The sequence below is a fragment of the Trachypithecus francoisi genome, unplaced genomic scaffold, assembly GCF_009764315.1.
Source record: "Trachypithecus francoisi isolate TF-2019V2 unplaced genomic scaffold, Tfra_2.0 Lachesis_group14, whole genome shotgun sequence".
Lineage (NCBI taxonomy): Eukaryota > Metazoa > Chordata > Mammalia > Primates > Cercopithecidae > Trachypithecus > Trachypithecus francoisi.
The window spans coordinates 31,882,244-31,900,482 of NW_022681459.1; the positions used below are offsets into that span (position 1 = coordinate 31,882,244).

The following is an 18,239-nucleotide window of genomic DNA, read 5'->3' on the forward strand; positions in this document are numbered from 1 at the left end:
CTCTCTGCCTTGTCTGTTTCCACGTTCTGTGTGTGGGGCCATCAGCAGGGCCGGTGGAGGAGACACAGGTGGATGCTGGGGGTCCGGGGACCTGGTCAGGTGCAGGCCACATGAGTGACACACTGACCTCAGGGCTGTTCGCTCTCCCTATCAGCCGCGGAGCCCCCTCCAGGTGCCCACAGTACCGTCATACAGTGAGGGAATTCGGGGTGCCGGTGCTCAGGGCGGTGATGGGCTGTGGGGTCACTGGCAGAGGAGCTGGGTGGCGTCTGGGTGGCATCCGGGCCTCTGTGTCCTGCCCCCCAGGGGTGGGGATGTCTCTGCGGTTGCCCTTTTTGTGTCCTCCTCACTCATTCTCGTTCATGCTTCTGTGTCTCCCTGATGCGCCCTGGTTCTGACCATGGGCCTCTCCCCACAGGCTGTGCATGGCCTTGAACTGGAGGCGCTGCGTCTGAGTCTGAGCAACATGCATACGGCACAGCTGGAGCTGACCCAGGCCAACCTCCAGAAGGAGAAGGAGACGGCGCTGACGGAGCTACGGGAGATGCTCAATAGCCGGCGTGCCCAGGAGCTGGCTCTGCTGCAGAGCAGGCAGCAGCACGAGCTGGAGCTCCTCAGGGAGCAGCACGCACGGGAGAAGGAGGAGGTGGTGCTCAGGTGTGGACAGGAAGCAGGTACTGCATGGCTGGGCGGGTATGGGCGGTGTGTGGGCTCGGCGTCGGCATTCTAGTGCCTCTTCCCTCTTGGGATTGGGCGCGGGGGCACCCTAGCACTGTCTCCCCATCTCTGTTCTCATCACCTTTTCTGGCATCTGGCACCATGAGAGGGGTGAACAAAAGGGGCCCTTGGGTTTTCATGGTCAGGAGATTATTAGAGCGGGTTTCCGGGTGGTCTGTGACAGGTGCGACCTAGGGCTGGCCTTCACCTCCTGTCTTAGATCGTGCTGTGTGTCTGGGAGTCACGGTGTCCTCAGTTTATTATTAAAGCCAAGCATCATCACAGACGCATCCTCCTAGCCCATGAACACTGGCACGTGTCCAGTGGGTGCCAGAGCCTGGTCGTTTCCTGGGCAGTTGGGTCACTGAAAAGGTTGGGATGGAGTGGCCTGAGCTGCTTTTTGTTTTTCTTACAGCCGAGCTGAAGGAGAAGTTACAATCAGAAATGGAGAAAAACGCCCAGATCGTAAAGGTACCCAGGACTGATTCTAAAATGCATGCTTCTGTGTATGTTGTTTTTCCTTTCTCGCCAGCTCCCACGAGAACGCTCCTCATCTTGATTCAGACAGAACCAGTCGAGGCTTTATTAGAATATGCTGGTTGAAAGTGTATTGCATTCTTTGTTTACATCGTTTGTCAGAAAACTTGTTGTTTCACATTGACTTGTATAACATAAAGGCACTGATCTGCCCTTCCATGCTGGCTTCTGAGTGGCCCCGTGGCCTGCCCCTGAGCTGTGTCCTGGGACAGCTTCTGACCCGTGGATGTGGCAGTTCCCTGCGGTGCATAGGGTGTGGGTGCTGGGGTGCCTGGGAGAATACCACATGGGGAGGTGTTTTGGGTGGGGTGGGTTGCACCTGCTGTGGGTGGCCTCACTGGGGACCACAGGTAGCAGTGCCCCGTCATTGCCAGGCCCTCCGCTAGAGGGCTGAACTGTCAGCAGTGCTGAGTGTGGAGGCCCCTCCTGAGCCAGGCATCCGGGCAGCTCTCAGGCCCTTGGCAGAAGATGGATGTCAGTCCAGGCTTGGAGTTGTGTCCTGGTCACCTGCCCCTCTGACCCAGGAGTGAGACTCATTTCTCAGAGCACTTGAGACAGAGCCCAGCCCTTGGGTGGAGGTCAGCCAAGTTGCCATTGGCCCCTGGATCTTGTAGGGAGATGTATTTCTAACACTTTGAGGGTGACCGTGTGGATTAGGCCTTGTGTTCAGAGGCTGGTCTGTTTCGGGGTGGTTGGTCCCTGTGCAGAGGCTGGTCTGTTTCGGGATAGGTGGTCCTCTTCCTGTGTGCAGAGGCTGGTCTGTTTCGGGGTGATTGGTCCCTGTGCAGAGGCTGGTCTGTTTCGGGGTGATTGGTCCCTGTGCAGAGGCTGGTCTGTTTCGGGATGGGTGGTCCCTGTGCAGAGGCTGGTCTGTTTCGGGATGGGTGGTCCTCACTCGCTGTGTTCAGAGGCTGGTCTGTTTCGGGGTGGGTGATCCTCGCTCCCTTTTCCTCGACTGCTTGCCTCCTGGATGCTTCTGCTTTTCTGTCCTGCCAGCATTCAGGTGAGAGACTGGGTGTCAGGCCTGTCAGGACAGTTTAGTTGGGGGCCATGACTGCCAGTTCTTTTTTTTTTTTTTTGAGACAGGGTCTCGTTCTGCCTCCCAGGCTGGAGTCCAGTGGCACAATCCCAGCTCACTGCAGCCTTGACCTCCTGGGCTCATTTGATCTCCCGCGTCAGCCTCCCGAGTACTGGGACTATAGGCGCATGCCACCACACCCCACTAATTTTTGTATTTTTATTGTAGAGATGGGGTCTCACTATGTTGCCCACGCTGGTCTCTAATCCTAACTCCTGGGCTCAGGCAATCTGCCCGCCTCAGCCTCTCAAAGTGCTGGAATTACAGACATGAGCCACTTTGCCTGGCCTGCTCATAGGTTTTGACTGTGTGATTTAAATTTCTTTAGCACAGATAATCAACTGTTGACTTTAGTTGTTTTTTCTTTTAAATTAGACCCTGAAGGAAGACTGGGAATCTGAAAAAGATTTATGTTTAGAAAATCTACGCAAAGAATTGTCTGCAAAGCATCAGTCAGAAATGGAGGATTTACAAAACCAGTTTCAGAAAGAATTGGCAGAACAGAGAGCTGAGTTGGAGAAGATTTTTCAAGACAAAAACCAGGCTGAATGTGAGTAATGAGAATGAGAAAGTTTGGAGTGGGACTGAGTTTTCCTGGGTAGTACTGGAAGGAATGTCGTTCATGTCACCATGTGTCATTGTGCACACGTTTCCTGCCTTCTGAATACTGGATGGCTCCGTGCACGTGTGACGTGCTGGTGGCCGTCAGGGGTCACAGGTCTCTCAGTGTCCTTAAACCTTCCCAATCTTTGTTTCAGAGATTTTTCTTGGCATGTTCAGTTGCTAAATTATTATCAAAGCAGTAGCGTTGTGCTTGTTCACTTTTGAAACTCCAGGGTTGTGTGTTCCAGTGTGACCCTTGTGGTGGGTGGCATGGGTAGGAGATGTCCCCTTGCGCTATCAGGCATGTGAGGCTCAAATGAGGGGCCCAGGGGAGGTGGGGGCACCCAGGATGGGGCTCTGGGTGGCAGCGCTCTGCATGCACCATTATTGTCACTGAGGTTGCCATTGAGGAGAGTGATGTCTTGTAAACCAAGTGGCATTGCTTTACCTTTCTAGCGGCCCTTAGGAACCTGGAGACTCAACATCAAGCAGCCATTGAGAAGTTACGTGAAGACCTACAGTCTGAGCACTGCCGGTGTTTAGAAGACTTGGAGTTCAAGTTCAAAGAGAGTGAAAAAGAAAAACAGCTGGAGGTGGGTAGCAGCCTGGTTATTTTAATTACTTGGTGGTGGGTAGCAGCTTCGTTATTTTAGTTACTTGGTATATTAGGGACGTTTTAACAGAGTTTGGAATTGAGCTATTTCATATTATGTTATTTGCTAAAACTTAAGTACTAAATTTAAAGAGACTGGCTGGGCACAGTGGCTCACGCCTGTAATTCTAGCACTTTGGGAGGCCAAGGTGGGCAGATTATGAGATCAGGTGTTTGAGACAAAAATTAGCCAGGCGTGGTGGCGAGCATCTCTAATCCCAGCTACTTGGGAGACTGAGGCATGAGAATTGCTTGAACCTGGCAGGTGGAGGTTGCAGTGAGCTGAGATCGCACCACTGCACTCCAGCCTGGGCGACAGAGCGAGCCTCCATCTCAAAAATAAATAAATAAATAAAATAAAATACAATAGAAAATAGACTGTCAGTGGTGAATAAAAGTGTAAGCATATAGTCTGCGAGAGTGATTTAATAATTATGTTCAGTCTTATACTTAGAAATGCGTATTCTTTACAGGTGTCCCTGAGACAGTTACACAAATTTCAAATACTGGGTAGGAGTGTAAGACCACATCCTCTAACAGTAATCCAGTGCACATGAGATTCCTAGGAAAAGTTAGCCAACATTTCTGCTGTGTGTCTTCAAGATGCTTCTCTAATGAAACGCTGCATGTCAAAATGTCGTGTGGCCAGGTCCTCACTGGAGGCCTGACAAACCTGAGATTCAAACTGAGTATCCCAAGAATCAGTTGAAGAAATGAAAGCATAAATCAGAGATAGGGTCAATTGTGGTGTGTGAAAGATTTACAAACCTGAGAATACGGAAGTAGTTGGGGTCTGTAGTCTTACGGAGGCCTGTCTTGGGCCCCTTGTGTCTCCCAGCGGGCCTCTGGTACCCACATACCCTCCTCTCCTGCAGAGAGTACAGGCCGGGGCTCACTCCACACCCCCATTCTCTCCCTGGGTCCTTCCAGGCTCTCCCTCCCAGATGGGAAAGAGGGGGCTGGCAGCATCTTCTGGTCCTGATGCCCGTGATGGGGAAAGGTAGGAGGGGCCGTTTCCACGAGGAGGACAGGCCAGTCCCAGGTACAGTGTTGCCCAGGAGGACATCAGGCTGCGCCGCGCTAGGCTGGGCTCTTGCTGAATGTACAGAGAAATTTAGTGTCAGTGTAAGAGGGACCTGCTTCGTTAATGTAAAAGTGTTGAAAGTGAGAAACTCCCTATTTGGTAGTCTGCGGTACTGTGGGCTAGTAAGACTCCTTCCATTCCATTCAGCAGTCTGTATGTGTGACCCTAAACTGAAGCAGGGAGGGTGCACAAGACGAAACCGCACAGCTGCGGCCGGCATGGAACCTGGCCGTGCCAACTCCTCGGCTGAGACAAACAGACCTGGAAGTTCCTGAGATTCTGAAAGTGCCTGGCCTTGTGGGGCCAGCGCTGACTGATCCCACTTGTCACGGACAGAGCTCTCTCGGTCTCTGCTGTGGCTGGCTTTCTCTGAGCTGCAGGTTTGGGATGTGAGCTTTTACCCTGAGGATCGCAGTGGCAGGGATAAAACCACTGCTGGAGTGGGGGCCTTGAGCTCATGAGAGTCTCACCTGGACGCTTTGCTTTTTCCAGTTAGAGAATCTTCAGGCATCGTATGAAGACCTGAAGGCACAGTCACAAGAAGAGATCAGGCGCTTGTGGTCCCAGCTTGATTCTGCCAGGACCAGTAGACAGGAATTGAGTGGTAAGGAATTGTATTGGGAAATTCAGATCCTCAAAAGCTGAAGCTGTGTGTTTTTCATTGTTGTAATCCCAAGCCAGAATTTAACAATTCTAGCAAACACAAAAAAGTGGATTTACCTGTTTGACATCCTGAAGGTTGAGGTGCATGGTTTGAAGGTGGAGGTTTGCTTTGTGGGAGACAGCCCTGCCTTTATGCTAAGCAGATCAGTGCAGCAGTGGCGTGCACCTGTGTGTCCCTCAAGGCTGAGACTGACACTCTTGGGGTGCCTTCAAGTCTAAGGAAAGCACCAGTGGTGCTGAGCATTTGCCTCGGAAGGATGGTTGAGTGCTGTCCAAAAGTGAGCTCACCTGGTGTCTGGGGTCACAGGGCAGTGCCCCACATCCTGCTGCCAGGCTCCTGTGGCCCCAGCTCTCCAGGCCACTTGGTGAAGGCAGCTCTGGTCCTGGTGTCCCCTTATAGCTGAGCGCCTCTGGAGACCCCGACCCCAGGTCCCCTGTTCCATGTCAGAGAGGTCTCTGTGCCACAGGCGAGGATGGTGCTTGAGGGCAGGGGCTGGCCAAGCCCAATTCAGGCACCGGTGCCCAGGGCCACAGGACAGGAGGGTGAACCACTGCGTGTCTCCTGGCGCTCACGGTCAGACAGAGCCTTCTGGCCCAACTTGTCCTTGTGGGTGGTGGGATTTGGAGCAAAGAGCACTGAGGAGAAAGAACTGGAGACACCGCCACTGTCACCAGGGCACCAGGCCTGGCTGCACCTCCCAGCCCTGTACCCTGTCGGGACCGTGTCGAGAGCATGTTGATTTGCCTTTCCCTGGGGGTCTGTCTGTCAGTGGAGGCTGGAGAAGAGAGAAGCTGAAGGGGCCACAGGCACAGCTGGTCCCTGCAGGCTCCGCCTCTGGCTTGGTCCTCTGCTTGTCTCTGTTCTGCCTCTTGGGACCCATGCAGAGAACCCCGATTTGCCGTCTCGGGGGTACCTGTCGCTGGCTGTCAGCCACTGTAGAGCAGCGGGCTGTATTCTGACCACAGTAGCCACGGGGACACGTTCTCTTAGGGTCCGTGGTGCTTCTCTGCTGCTGTGTAACAAATTATCACAAACTTGGTAGCCTAAAACAACACAGTTGTTAGCTTCCAGAAAGTCCAGGAAGGTGCAGCTGGGTTTTCTGTCCATAGCCCACATCCAGGTGTCAGCCGTCGTGTGCCAACCTGATGAGCCTGCTTCTGGGTTTGAGGTGGGTCTGGATCCAGTTTCCTGGGGCTGCAGGACTATTGTCTGTCTCCTTGCTGACTGTGCACACCACATCCCTGCCACTTCGAGGGCTGCTCTTGCTCCTGGCCCCGTGGCTCTTGCCACCGCTTCCAGAGAGCGCTCCACGTTCAGGGGCATATGCGAGTCTAAGCCACGGGGGTCCCTCATCACTCTCAGGTTCTGGGATGGGCCCTTTTCTGAGTTCTGCCCTGGTTACCACAGGGAACCAGGCTCTTGCCTCTCGCCTGGCTTGTTCTGCGTGTTCCATTTTAAGATGATTGCCTGACTCCGTTGTGTATGCAGAGCTACATGAGCAACTCCTGGCGCGAGCCTCTCACGTGGAAGATTTAGAACAGCTGAAGCAGCGAGAAAAAACCCAGCATGAGTCCGAACTGGAGCAACTGAGGATTTATTTTGAAAAGAAATTAAGGGATGCCGAGAAAAGTTACCAGGAAGACCTAACCCTATTGCAGCAGAGGCTGCAGGGGGCGAGTGAAGATGCTCGTCTGGACCCTGTGGAAGTCGGGTACGCAAAGCAGCTTCCAGCCTCAGTTCTGGCCGCACGGGGGCCCGGCTCCGAGTTCAGGGGTCATTTTGTTAGAGATTTTGTGCCAGTGGGCACCAATGACCTTTTATACAAACACATTGTATGGTCCAGACTAAAAAGATGACACAGGCGTGGGCACCTGCGCGTGGCCTGCATGTGTGTGTGCGCGAGCCATTGGTGGCCACACTCTCGTCCAGGCCTGTGTGTATGTGTTGGTGGAGGACGCACTCTCGTCCAGGCCAGCACGTGGGTGTGCACGAGTCAGTGGGCACACTCTTGTCCAGGCCAGTGTGCGTGCGTGTGTTGGTGACAGGGGTGCTCTCCTCCAGGCCTGCGTGTGCTTGTGTCAGTGGTGGCCACACTCTTGTCCAGGCCTGTGTGTATATGTTGGTGGTGGACGCTCTCTCGTCCAGGCCAGCGTGTGCGTGTCTATCAGTGGCAGGGGCGCTCTCCTCCAGGCCTGCGTGTCTGTGAGTCAGCGATGGGCGCACTCTTGTCCAGGCCTGCGCATCCCTGTGCTGTGTCCCTGGTGTGCGTGTATGTGTGAGAGTCAGTGGTGGGCACGCTCTCTTCCAGGCCTGCATGTCCCTGTGCTGTGTCCCTGGTGTGTGTGTGTGTGTGTCAGTGACAGGCGCACTCTTGTTCAGGTCTGCGTGTCCCTGTACTGTGTCCCTGGTTGTGTGTGTGTGTCAGTGACAGGGACACTCTCGTCCAGGTCTCTGTGTCCTGGTGTGTGTGTGTGTGTGTGTGAGAGAGAGAGAGTCAGTGGCGGGCACACTCTCTTCCAGGTCTGCATGTCCCTGTGCTGTGTCCTAGCTTTGCAACTGCCACGGCTCCCTGCACGTGGGCATTGCCCGTCCTTGACTGGAAGCACGAGGAGGCACTTCTGCTGTGAACAGTCGGTCCTAGGGAGGAAATGGAGCGCACATGGAAAAGGGACATGTGTGTAAAGTTTTTATAAAATGTTTTCCTTTCAGGTTGTCCTGTGTGGGTTTAGAAGAGAAACCTGAGAAAGGAAGAAAAGCTCACATTGGTGAACTCAGCCCTGAGCGACATAAGGTAATTGGCCACACGCTGAGAAGACGGGGAGTCCTGTGCTCTTGACCTTCCAGCCGGGCGTCTTCCACGTTATGGAGCCTGTGTTTCCATCCCTCCCGCCTTGTCCAGAGGAGGAAGGCTGCTTGCGGATGCTGCCCCGACCTCACTGCTGCTCCACAGTGGGCCTCACCGTGCACTGTTTGATCAGGAAAGTGGGTGGCCAGGGGAGCCGGAGTCCCTCCCTCAGGCCTGGGATGCCCTGGCTGTGGGCAGGGCCTTCTCCCTGCAGTGGACTGCGTTCGTCAGACTTGACAGTGGCAGTTCGAAGGGTGTGAAATTGTGTTTTTGCCTTGAGTACACACAGAGTGTCTGCTGGCTTTTGTGTTTCTTCCTTGAGTTGCTTCCATGCTGCCATTTCTGTCACCTTTAACTTCTGTGGGGCAGTGCTGTCCAAGCAGAACTTCTGGAATGATAGAATGTTCTGGGTCTTTGCCGCCAGCGTGGTGCCCACCAGTACACGTGACTGTGGAGTGCTTGCTGTGCAGCATGAGCAAGCCCAGCGTCGGGCTCCAGAGGACACGCAGGAGGGCAGGGAGGAGATGTAGGGGCAGCACTGCATGGCTTGTTGCATGGTGGAACCAGTGGAGGGGAACCTGGGGCATCTTGGCCCAGCGGCCAGGAGCCCTCACTCTGGAGCAGGGTCCCTGGGCCTGTTGGAGGCCACAGGGTGGCCAGGCAGGGTAGCAGTGGGCTGTGTGCCAGTTTGAGTTCCCTGCAAAGCAGACCCCAAGACAGAATTCGCTGCACAAGAGGCTCTGGGGGAAACGCCAGAGAAGGGCAAGGGCCTGGCTGGAACAGGCAGCCAGCACCTTCCCATGAGCAGGCCCTGCCCTGGAGAGAGAACCCAGGAAGGGGTGGGGTGGGCAGCCCCACCAGGCGTCTCTGTATCACCTGAGAGCCAAGCCCTGCCTCTGTGCGTGGGTGTGATGAGGACACAGCTGTTAGTGGGCGGTGGTCACAGGAGGCTGGCCTTGAGAAGAGAGCCCAGCCCTGAGATGTGAGGCCACCAGCAGAGACGTGAGGGGCACATGCCCTACTGACCTTGCTGCCTAGATCATTGAGGAGATGTCTGCCCAGTCCAGGGCTCTTCCCCCCCGGAGAGCACCCTGTCAGTGCCTCCAGTTCCTGTATGTCTTCCGGAGGCCTGGCTAAGAGACAGGTGTGGGCCGGAGAGCATGTGAGCATGCCCGTGGGCTGGCAGGGTTCACCAGGGCGCTGTGTGTGGTCTCATGAACCTGGTGAGGTTTGAGTTTTCTTTGTGCGTAGTGGGAAACACCTTTGAGGGTTATAGCTGCCAGCGAGGTAGCTTGGCTCACTAATGTGCTTGTCCCACGTGATTTCTCTGTAGGAGAGCCTGCCATGCTTCCAGGCAGAGTTAGAAGAAAGCCGCGGGCACCTATTGGAAGCGCCGGAGTCTCCCCTCTGCATCCAGCATGAGGAGCACGTCTCAGACAGATGCTGTGCAGAGACTTTAGCATTGGGACAGGGATGGCGTCTGGAGCCCTCCGAAGGGCACAGCCAAGGTGGGCCCCTCCCACCCTGCCATGGTGTCGGCAGATCCTGGGTCTGGGGGACGTTCTGCGAGAGCTTGGGAGCCTGGGTTCGATCCACGTCCTCCATGAAGCAGCTGAGTGCGCCACCCTCTTCTGCTGGGGTTGGCACCTCAACAGTGTGTGCTGACGAGGGTTTGGTGTTAGAGCGGGATCACTGGCTGGGTAGGAGCGCGGGTCCTGGGCCAGCGCCTCAGCAGGGCAGGTCTGACCTGGTGGCCACCCTGGGGGTCATGGGGATTGCTGGATGGACGTGGTGACCACTCACCTTTGGAGGGAGAATGTGTGTCCACTGGGCCCAGGGGAGGCTTTTCCAGGATCCTGCTCTGCTCCCAGCAGGCCCAGCTCCACCAATTCACCGAGTCAGGCTAAGGTTGTGGGGTGTCCAGGCAGGGCACGGGGCAAGGGCTGTGGGGTCAGAAGGGGACGGAGAGGAAGCCTCAGTCATCTTGCAGCCGTGGTCCCGTGGCACCGGACACTGACCACTGACGGGTTCTGGGAGGGGCAGGCAGCCCTGGCTGCTGGTGTGGACTGTGCTGATGGTTGGCCTGCCGTCCATGGTTGGGGTGAGGGGCTGAGGCCACGGGTCCTGCTGGGAGGTGTGTGGTCTGACTCCACTCTGGGCTGTGGCCAAGGTGAGAGAAGCCTGGGCCTCCTTCAAGCTGGGGGTGGTGCAGCGGTGCCTGCATCTGGTTCTCACTCCCGTCTGTCCTGCACCACAGCAGTCCCCACAGCCGCCCCTTGATATGCATGGTTGTCGGCGCCACTGGTGCCTGGCCACCACGTAGTCCTTTCTGCCTTTTTCCTCTTCTGCAGAGGAAGAAGTGGGCTGGTGGGGGTAGCGTCCCCGGGCACAGGGCAGCAGGGGGAGGGGCTGGGACAGGAACCCTGGCGGGCCCCTGAGCTCAAGGCCCTGTCCTTGTGGCTGCCTCATAGACCCTGAGTGACACACATGTGCCCACATCTGGTCACAGGCATGAGGCTCACTCAGGAACTCATGGAGGGTCACTTGTCACACCTGACATGAAGGAGTGGCCTGGGCGGGCCGTGTAGCTGTCGTGTGGGCCCAGGACATCGCTGTGACTCAGGACAGGGCTGTGCTGGGGCAGCATGGAGGTGTCCCAAAAGGGAGGGGAGACTTGAGAGAGCCGTGCCTGCTTTCATCACTGAGTCAGCACAGAGCTTGAAAATCCATGGTGTCTGCCGTCAGAAGCATTTATAGGTTGCCGTTTTGCCTGTGCAGATTGTGGGCTCCATCGAGGGCCAGCTCTGGCCTGACTGTTTTCCCTGCTCCTTATCCACACAGAGCTTCCCTGGGTGCATTTCCAGGGTGTGCAGGACGGGGCCTTGGAGGCCGACACAGAGGTGGCAGCCAGAGTCTTGGGTCTGGAAACTGAGCATAAGGTTAAACTTTCACTTCTTCAGACTGAGTTCAAGGAAGAAATTGAACTCCTAAAAATAGAAAACAGAAATTTATACGAGAAGTTGCAGCATGAAACCCGTCTGAAGGAGAATTTGGAGAAGGTGAGTCGTGACTCCACAGCCCAGCGCCTCCTGCCTGAGTCCTTGCCCTCTTCCACTTGAAAGGTTTGTGTCCTCGTGTGTGGAGGGGTGTCCTGGGGACAGCCCAGCACCTGCCACATTTGTAAGGGCAACAGTCCTGTCAATTCTTGAAACTATTCCTGGCAATTCCAGTAGTGGGTGGTGGTTGGAGAGAATCTCGTCAGGGTCAGCACAGGGGCAAAACTGAAGTTCTGAGTGAAGATTTCTTTTTTTTGTTTTGTTTTGAAGCAGTGTCTCATTCTGTTGCCCAGGCTGGAGTGCGGTGGCATGATCTCAGCTCACTGCGATCTCTGCTTCCTAATTTCAAGTGATCCCCTGATAGCTGGGATCACAAACATATGCCACTATGCCCGGCTAATTTTTGTATTTTTTGTAGAGACAGTGTTTCACCTTGTTGGCCAGGCTAGTCTCAAACGCCTGACCTCAAGTGATCCGCCTGCCTCGGCCCCCCACAGTGCTGGGATTACAGGTGTGAGCCACCATGCCTGGCCCTCTGAATCAAGATTTCTTTTTTTTTTTTTTTTTTTTTGAGACGGAGTCTGGCTCTGTCGCCCAGGCTGGAGTGCAGTGGCCAGATCTCAGCTCACTACAAGCTCCTCCTCCCGGGTTTACGCCATTCTCCTGCCTCTGCCTCCCGAGTAGCTGGGACTACAGGCGCCGCCACCTCGCCCGGCTAGTTTTTTGTATTTTTTAGTAGAGACGGGGTTTCACCGTGTTAGCCAGGAGGGTCTCGATCTCCTGACCTCGTGATCCGCCCGTCTCGGCCTCCCAAAGTGCTGGGATTACAGGCTTGAGCCACCGCACCCGGCCTGAATCAAGATTTCTTAGGGAAACTGTCCAGGTGTCCTCAGAGGGCTCCGGGAGGAGGCACGAGCCTGGGTGCCAAGCACATGGGTGGCCTCTGATGCTCACCCCATGTCTTGATTTGCATCCACGTTCCCCAGGCTCTTCCTGTGCTGTTTTGCCCCGTGGAAGAGGCGCCCTCTGACGCGCTTCCTCGGCCTTTGCGAGTGTGAAGTCACTGTTGTGTCATAAACGATGATAGAGCAACAAGACAGCACATGGCCCCATGGGCTTGCTTACAGCCAGGGCAGCTCAGGGCCCATCCCATGCTGGAGCAGTGGAGTTAAAGTTAACCGAAATTGTTGTGTCTTGTCATGTGTGTTCTGACTCAAGCTCATGCTTGTGACAGTGTTTTCGTTTCTGTTTGTGTCCTGCTTCTCCCACCCCTTTGTTCCTCCCTGTGACTGTCTCCCCGAGAATGATTTTCATTCTCTATCCAGAGACAGCCTGATAGGAAGCTGTGATGACCTGCAGGTCTGATCCCTTGCGGTTTGGTAAACTCAGGTGTTGATAGGGACTTCCAGCAAAATAGAGGTAAGGGTGGAGCCCTGTGGGGAGCCGGGCAGGTGGTAGGTGGGCCGATGGTCGTGTGCCGATGGCACCTGCCGCCACCAGTGTGTGGCCTTCTCTGGCACTGTTGGCTGAAGACAGACTTGCCCAAGTGACTTGTTTTGTTTTTGTTTTTGTCTTTTTTCAGACGAAGTCTTGCTCTGTCACCCAGGCTGGAGTGCAGTGGTGCAATCTCAGCTCACTGCAACCTCCACCTCCCGGGTTCAAGCGATTCTCTTGCCTCAGCCTCCCAAGTAGCTGGGATTCAGGTGCACACCACCAGGCCCGGCTAATTTTTTTTTTATTTTTATTTTTATTTTTGAGATGGAGTCGCGCTCTGTTGCCCAGGCTGGAGTGCAGTGGCGCAATTTTGGCTCACTGCAAGCTCCACCTCCCGGGTTTACACCATTCTGTATCAGCCTCTCGAGTAGCTGGGACGACAGGTGCCCGCCACCATGCCTGGCTAATTTTTTTTTTGTATTTTTAGTGGAGACAGGGTTTCACCGTGTTATTCAGGATGGTCTCGATCTCCTGACCTTGTGATCCACCCACCTCCACTTCCCAAAGTGCTGGGATTATAGGCAAGAGCCACCGCACTTGGCCACGCTAATGTTTGTAGTTTTAGTGGAGACGGGGTTTCACCATTTTGGTTAGGCTGGTCTCAAACTCGTGATCTCAAGTGATCCACCCACCTTGGCTTCCCAAAGTGCTGGGATTACGGACGTGAGCCGCTGCACCTGGCCCCAAGTGACTTTTTGATGCTCGTGTCTTTATGATTTTTTTTTTTTGAGATGGAGTCTCGGTCTGTCACCCAGGCTGGAGTACAGTGGTGCGATCTCAGCTCACTGCAAGCTCCGCCTCCCGAGTTCACGCCATTCTCCTGCCTCAGCCTCCCGAGTAGCTGGGACTACAGGCGCCCACCACCTCGCCCAGCTAGTTTTTTGTATTTTTTAGTAGAGACAGGGTTTCACCGTGTTCGCCAGGATGGTCTCGATCTCCTGACCTCGTGGTCCACCCGTCTCGGCCTCCCAAAGTGCTGGGATTACAGGCTTGAGCCACCGCGCCCAGCCATCTTTATGATTTTTGTAGGCCACCATTTTACCTCCTTATATCAATTATGGGGAGAGGACTGTGGATTTCTCTCTTGTCAATTTTAATTCTTGTTTTGAATATGTGGAAGCTCTGCTGTTACATATGTACACATTTATGATGTAATGTCTTCCTAAAAAAAAAATCCACCTCCTGTTTTTTTTTTTTTTGACACAGTCTTACTCTGTCGCCAGGCTGGAATGTAGAGGCACGATCTTGGCTCACTGCAGCCTCCGCCTCCCAGATTCAAGCGATTCTCCTGCCTCAGCCTCCCGAGTAGCTGGCACTACAGGCACGTGCCACCACACTCGGCTAATTTTTGTATTTTTAGTAGAGACGGAGTTTCGTTATGTTGGCCAGGCTGGTCTTGAACTCCTGACCTCATGATCTGTCCGCCTCAGCCCCCCAAATTGTTGGGATTACAGACGTGAGCCACTGCACCCACCCTCATGTTTTATCAATACAGTCGTTCTAACCTTCGTGTGCATTTTTGTCTGATGTATCTTTTTTTATTCATTTCATTTTTTATTTTTTATTTTTTTTTGAGAAAGGCTGTTGCCCAGGCTGGAGTTCAGTGGCACAGTCTTGGCTCACTACAACCTCTTCCTCCCAGACTCAAGGGATCCTCCCACCTCAGCCTCCCAAGTAGCTGGGAGTATAGGTACGCACCACCATGCTGAGCTAATTTTTGTATTTTTTGTACAGATGGGTTTCACCATGTTGCCCAGGCTGGTCTCAAGCTCTCGGGCTCAAGTGATCCACCCGCCTCAGCCTCCCAAAGTGCTGGGATAACAGATGTGAGCCACTGCACCTGGCCTACTTTTAATCTATTCAAAGTAAAGTGCATTTTATGTGGACAGCATATAGGTGGCAATTGTTTTTTTTTTTTTTTTGAGATGGAGTCTTGCTCTGTCGCCCAGGCTGAAGTACAGTGGCGTGATCTCGGCTTATGGCAAGCTCCGCCTCCCAGGTTCATGCCATTTTCCTGCCTCAACCTCCCGAGTAGCTGGGATTACAGGCACCTGCCACCACGCCTGGCTAATTCTTTTCTAATTCTTTGTATTTTTAGTAGAGACGGGGTTTCACTGTGTTAATCAGGCTGGTCTCGATCTCCTGACTTTGTGATCTGCCCGCTTCGGCCTCCCAAAGTGCTGAGATTACAGGCGCTGTTACCACGGCCGGCTAATTTTTTGTATTTTTAGTAGAGACGGGGTTTTCACTGTGTTAACCAGGCTGGTCTTGATCTCCTGACCTTGTGATCCGCTCGTCTCGGCCTCCCAAAGTGCTGGGATTACAGGCGTGAGCCACTGCACCAGGCCATAGTTGGCAGTTTTAAAGCCATTCTGATAATCTCTGCCTTTTAATTGCAGTGCTGATTCTATTAATGTTTATTGTAATTACTGATGTGGTTGATATAGGTCTTCCGTTTCACTCTTTGTTTTCTATGAGGCGCATCTGGTGGTCACAGTTCTGCTTTTCCTTTTTTCTTGTGTTTTTGGGTTATTTGAATATTTTCTAGAATTGATTTTAATGTATTTGTTGACTATTAAATTATTTTTCTTTGCATTATATTTTTAATAGTTGCTCCAGGGATTAAAATACACATTCTTGGCCTGGCGCGGTGGCTCAGGCCAGTAATCCCAGCAGTTTGGGAGGCGGGTGGATCACCCAAGGTTAGGAGTTTGAGACCAGCCTGGTCAACATGGGGAAACCCTGTCTTTACTTAAAAAAAAATAAAACAAAAAAAAAATTAGGTGAGCGTGGTGCTGCATGCCTGTAAAGCAGAGGTTGCAGTGAGCCACGGTCACGCCACTGCATTCCAGCCTGGGCGACAGGGCGAGACTCCATCTCAAAGAAAAGAGAAAAAAAAGAGTACAGATTCTTAACCTTGTCTTTTATGAGTACAATCTCCTGAGAGTCACCATGCTGCTGCGCTGTGCAAACTGTGACCTCTAACTGCACAGGTGCTTTGTCACCTCCCCTTCGTCTTCTGTGCTGCAGTTTTCATAGACTAGACATCACATCCGCCTCCTGCAGTGTCAGGAGATTGGCTTTGGAAAACTGGTATTTGAAAGAAATTAAGAGGGAAAATGGCCTTATACTTGCCATTCTGGTGCTCTTCGTTTCTTCCTGAGGATCTGTTTGGCGTCATTCCCGTCAGCCCAAAGGATCTCCTTCGCATCTCTTGCTGTGCTGCACACATTTTCTCTTTTTTTGAAAAGTCTTTATTTTGCTTAGATTCTTGAGGAGTATTTTTGTGGCATAAAAAAGTCCGAGGAGACGGGTTTCTCATTCAGTATTTAAAGATGTTTAAAACCCTTCCTGCGGATTTTATGATCTGTTTTGTTTTGGTGATGGTTTCCATTGATTGTGTTTTCTCTTCAGCAGGGGTCACGTTTTCCTGCTTATTTATGTGTCGGCTGGGTTCAGGTCGCACCCTGGACACCGTGAGCGATAGATTTGGAGACTCTGGGTTGTGTCCTGCTCCTCTGAAGAGGGCTGGTTTCTGTTGCAGCAGGCGGTTCACTTGGCTAACTTCAGACTCCATGCTCCCCTGTGTCTGTGTGGGTGGCGGCGTGGTGTTAATTCAGTTCTTGTAGCTTTGGCGGGCTTGCTGCTTTTGGAGTCTGCTCCTCGCATGTACAGATCGGGGTCAGCCTGAGATTTGGGCGGGGTTCATTCCCAGGCATTGCAGCTCTCTTTCCTCCCTCATTCTCCAGTTCCTCTGGCTCACATGGGGGATTTTGGATTTCTGTATGTGGGGCACAGACAGATCTTACTCTTACTGAAAGGCTGGAAAAAGAGAAATGGCCCAGTGCCGTTTCTTCCTTCTGAGTGTCCAGCCCTCTCCAGGGTCTGTCTGCTTGTGGGTCTCTCCTCGGCCTTCAGGGTTTTTGTTACGTTCTATTTAGTTCATAGTGGTTGTCTCTGGAGGGCTGGTCTGGCGAGGTGCACAGGCATCACCACAAGTGGGACCCTAAACTTTAATATCTTAATTTTTAAACAAGGAGTTGAGGTCAATCTTGCACGTTTTTTTTGGGTTTTTTGTCTGTTTGTTTCTTATTGATGAGTTCAGTAGTTTATTGACCTACTTTCTCTCTCTTTGAAAGTCAGGAAGTCAGGCACGGTGGCTCACACCTATAACAATCCCAGCACTTTGGGAGGCTGAGGCAGGCGGATTGCTTGAGCTTGGGAGTTCAAGATCAGCCTGGGCAACATGCAGAACCCTGTCTCTATAAAGAATTGCTTGAGCCCAGGAGTTTGAGGCTGCAGTGAGCTGTGATCCAGCCTGGGCGACAGAGCCAGACCCTGTCTCAAAAAAAAGATGAGGATATTTGCTCTCTGCATTCTCCTTCCTCCCCCTCTGCACAGGATCCCTTTACAGTGTGCCTTGCAGTTCATCCACCCCCTGCTCAAGGTCTTCCGTTGTCCTGGCGTTGACCTTGTACAGGTCGGGAGCATCGCACCATCAACTGCTCTTGCCTCCTGGGCGTCTGGTCCTACTTGCCGCAGGTGGCCCAGCGCTATCTGTGGGGTTGGCATTCCCCTAACGGAGGCCTGCGGCTGGTCTGAGTCCTGCCACTGGTCTTGGTCTGAACAGAGAAGACTCCAGCTGCTGCCTGTGCTGGGCTGATGTGTGCTGCCTTTAGTTGTTGGTTGCTGTCAAGGCCATGGGCTCCAGAGAGAAAGAGTAGTCAGTTCTCGGTGCCAGGATGTAGGAGGCATTTTATTTAGTTTTAGATTTGTTCACTTTAGGTTTCTTCCATTCTAATTATCATGAGAATCATTTCCATTGCTGTGTGCGGCGTAATGGGTGTGTGTGTGGTGAAAGCTGTCCTGTCTTCAGGGGTGGGTTTGGGTTATCTCTTCTAATAAACTCTTACGTTAGCGTCTTCCCTTCTAAATAAAATTATGTTGTCTATAGGCAAAACACAATCTAGTTGAAGACCACCAGGAGGAACTAAATAATGCTAAGCAAAAGACTGAACTGATGAAACAGGAATTCCAAAAAAAAGAAATGGACTGGAAAGTTACGAAGGAGGAGCTACAGCGGGAAGCTGAGGAGAAGTTAACGTTGATGCTTCTTGAACTGAGAGAAAAGGCTGAATCCGAGAAACAGACCATCGTAAACAAGTTTGAGCTTCGAGAAGCTGAAATGAGGCAGCTTCAGGACCAACAGGCAGCCCAGATCCTGGATCTGGAGAGGTCCTTGACGGAGCAGCAGGGCCGCCTGCAGCAGCTGGAACAGGAGCTCACTTCAGACGATGCCCTGCGTTGCAGCCATTGTGGGCGGGAGCCGCCCACAGCCCAGGACGGGGAGCTTGCCGCGCTCCACGTGAAGGAAGACTGTGCCCTGCAGCTGATGCTGGCCCGGAGCAGGTGGGTTTGTGGTGATGCCATCTGCAGTCCCTGTGAGGCCAGACACCGTGGAGGGTAGAGGGTGGGCAGGCTCCTGGGAGGAGTCGCTGTGGGCTCCACT

At 53.2% G+C, this 18,239-nt stretch overlaps 1 protein-coding gene across 1 annotated transcript in view; it reads left to right on the forward strand.

Annotated features, from left to right (window-relative positions):
- PCNT (pericentrin) overlaps nucleotides 1-18,239 on the forward strand; it is a 124,292-nt gene that overhangs the window by 25,189 nt on the left and 80,864 nt on the right. Inside the window, 10 exon segments of the mRNA XM_033232676.1 lie at nucleotides 419-674; nucleotides 1,133-1,188; nucleotides 2,708-2,882; nucleotides 3,392-3,528; nucleotides 5,164-5,275; nucleotides 6,824-7,046; nucleotides 8,045-8,126; nucleotides 9,514-9,688; nucleotides 11,022-11,239; nucleotides 17,685-18,139. Of these exon segments, the coding sequence (XP_033088567.1) occupies nucleotides 419-674; nucleotides 1,133-1,188; nucleotides 2,708-2,882; nucleotides 3,392-3,528; nucleotides 5,164-5,275; nucleotides 6,824-7,046; nucleotides 8,045-8,126; nucleotides 9,514-9,688; nucleotides 11,022-11,239; nucleotides 17,685-18,139 (1,889 nt within the window).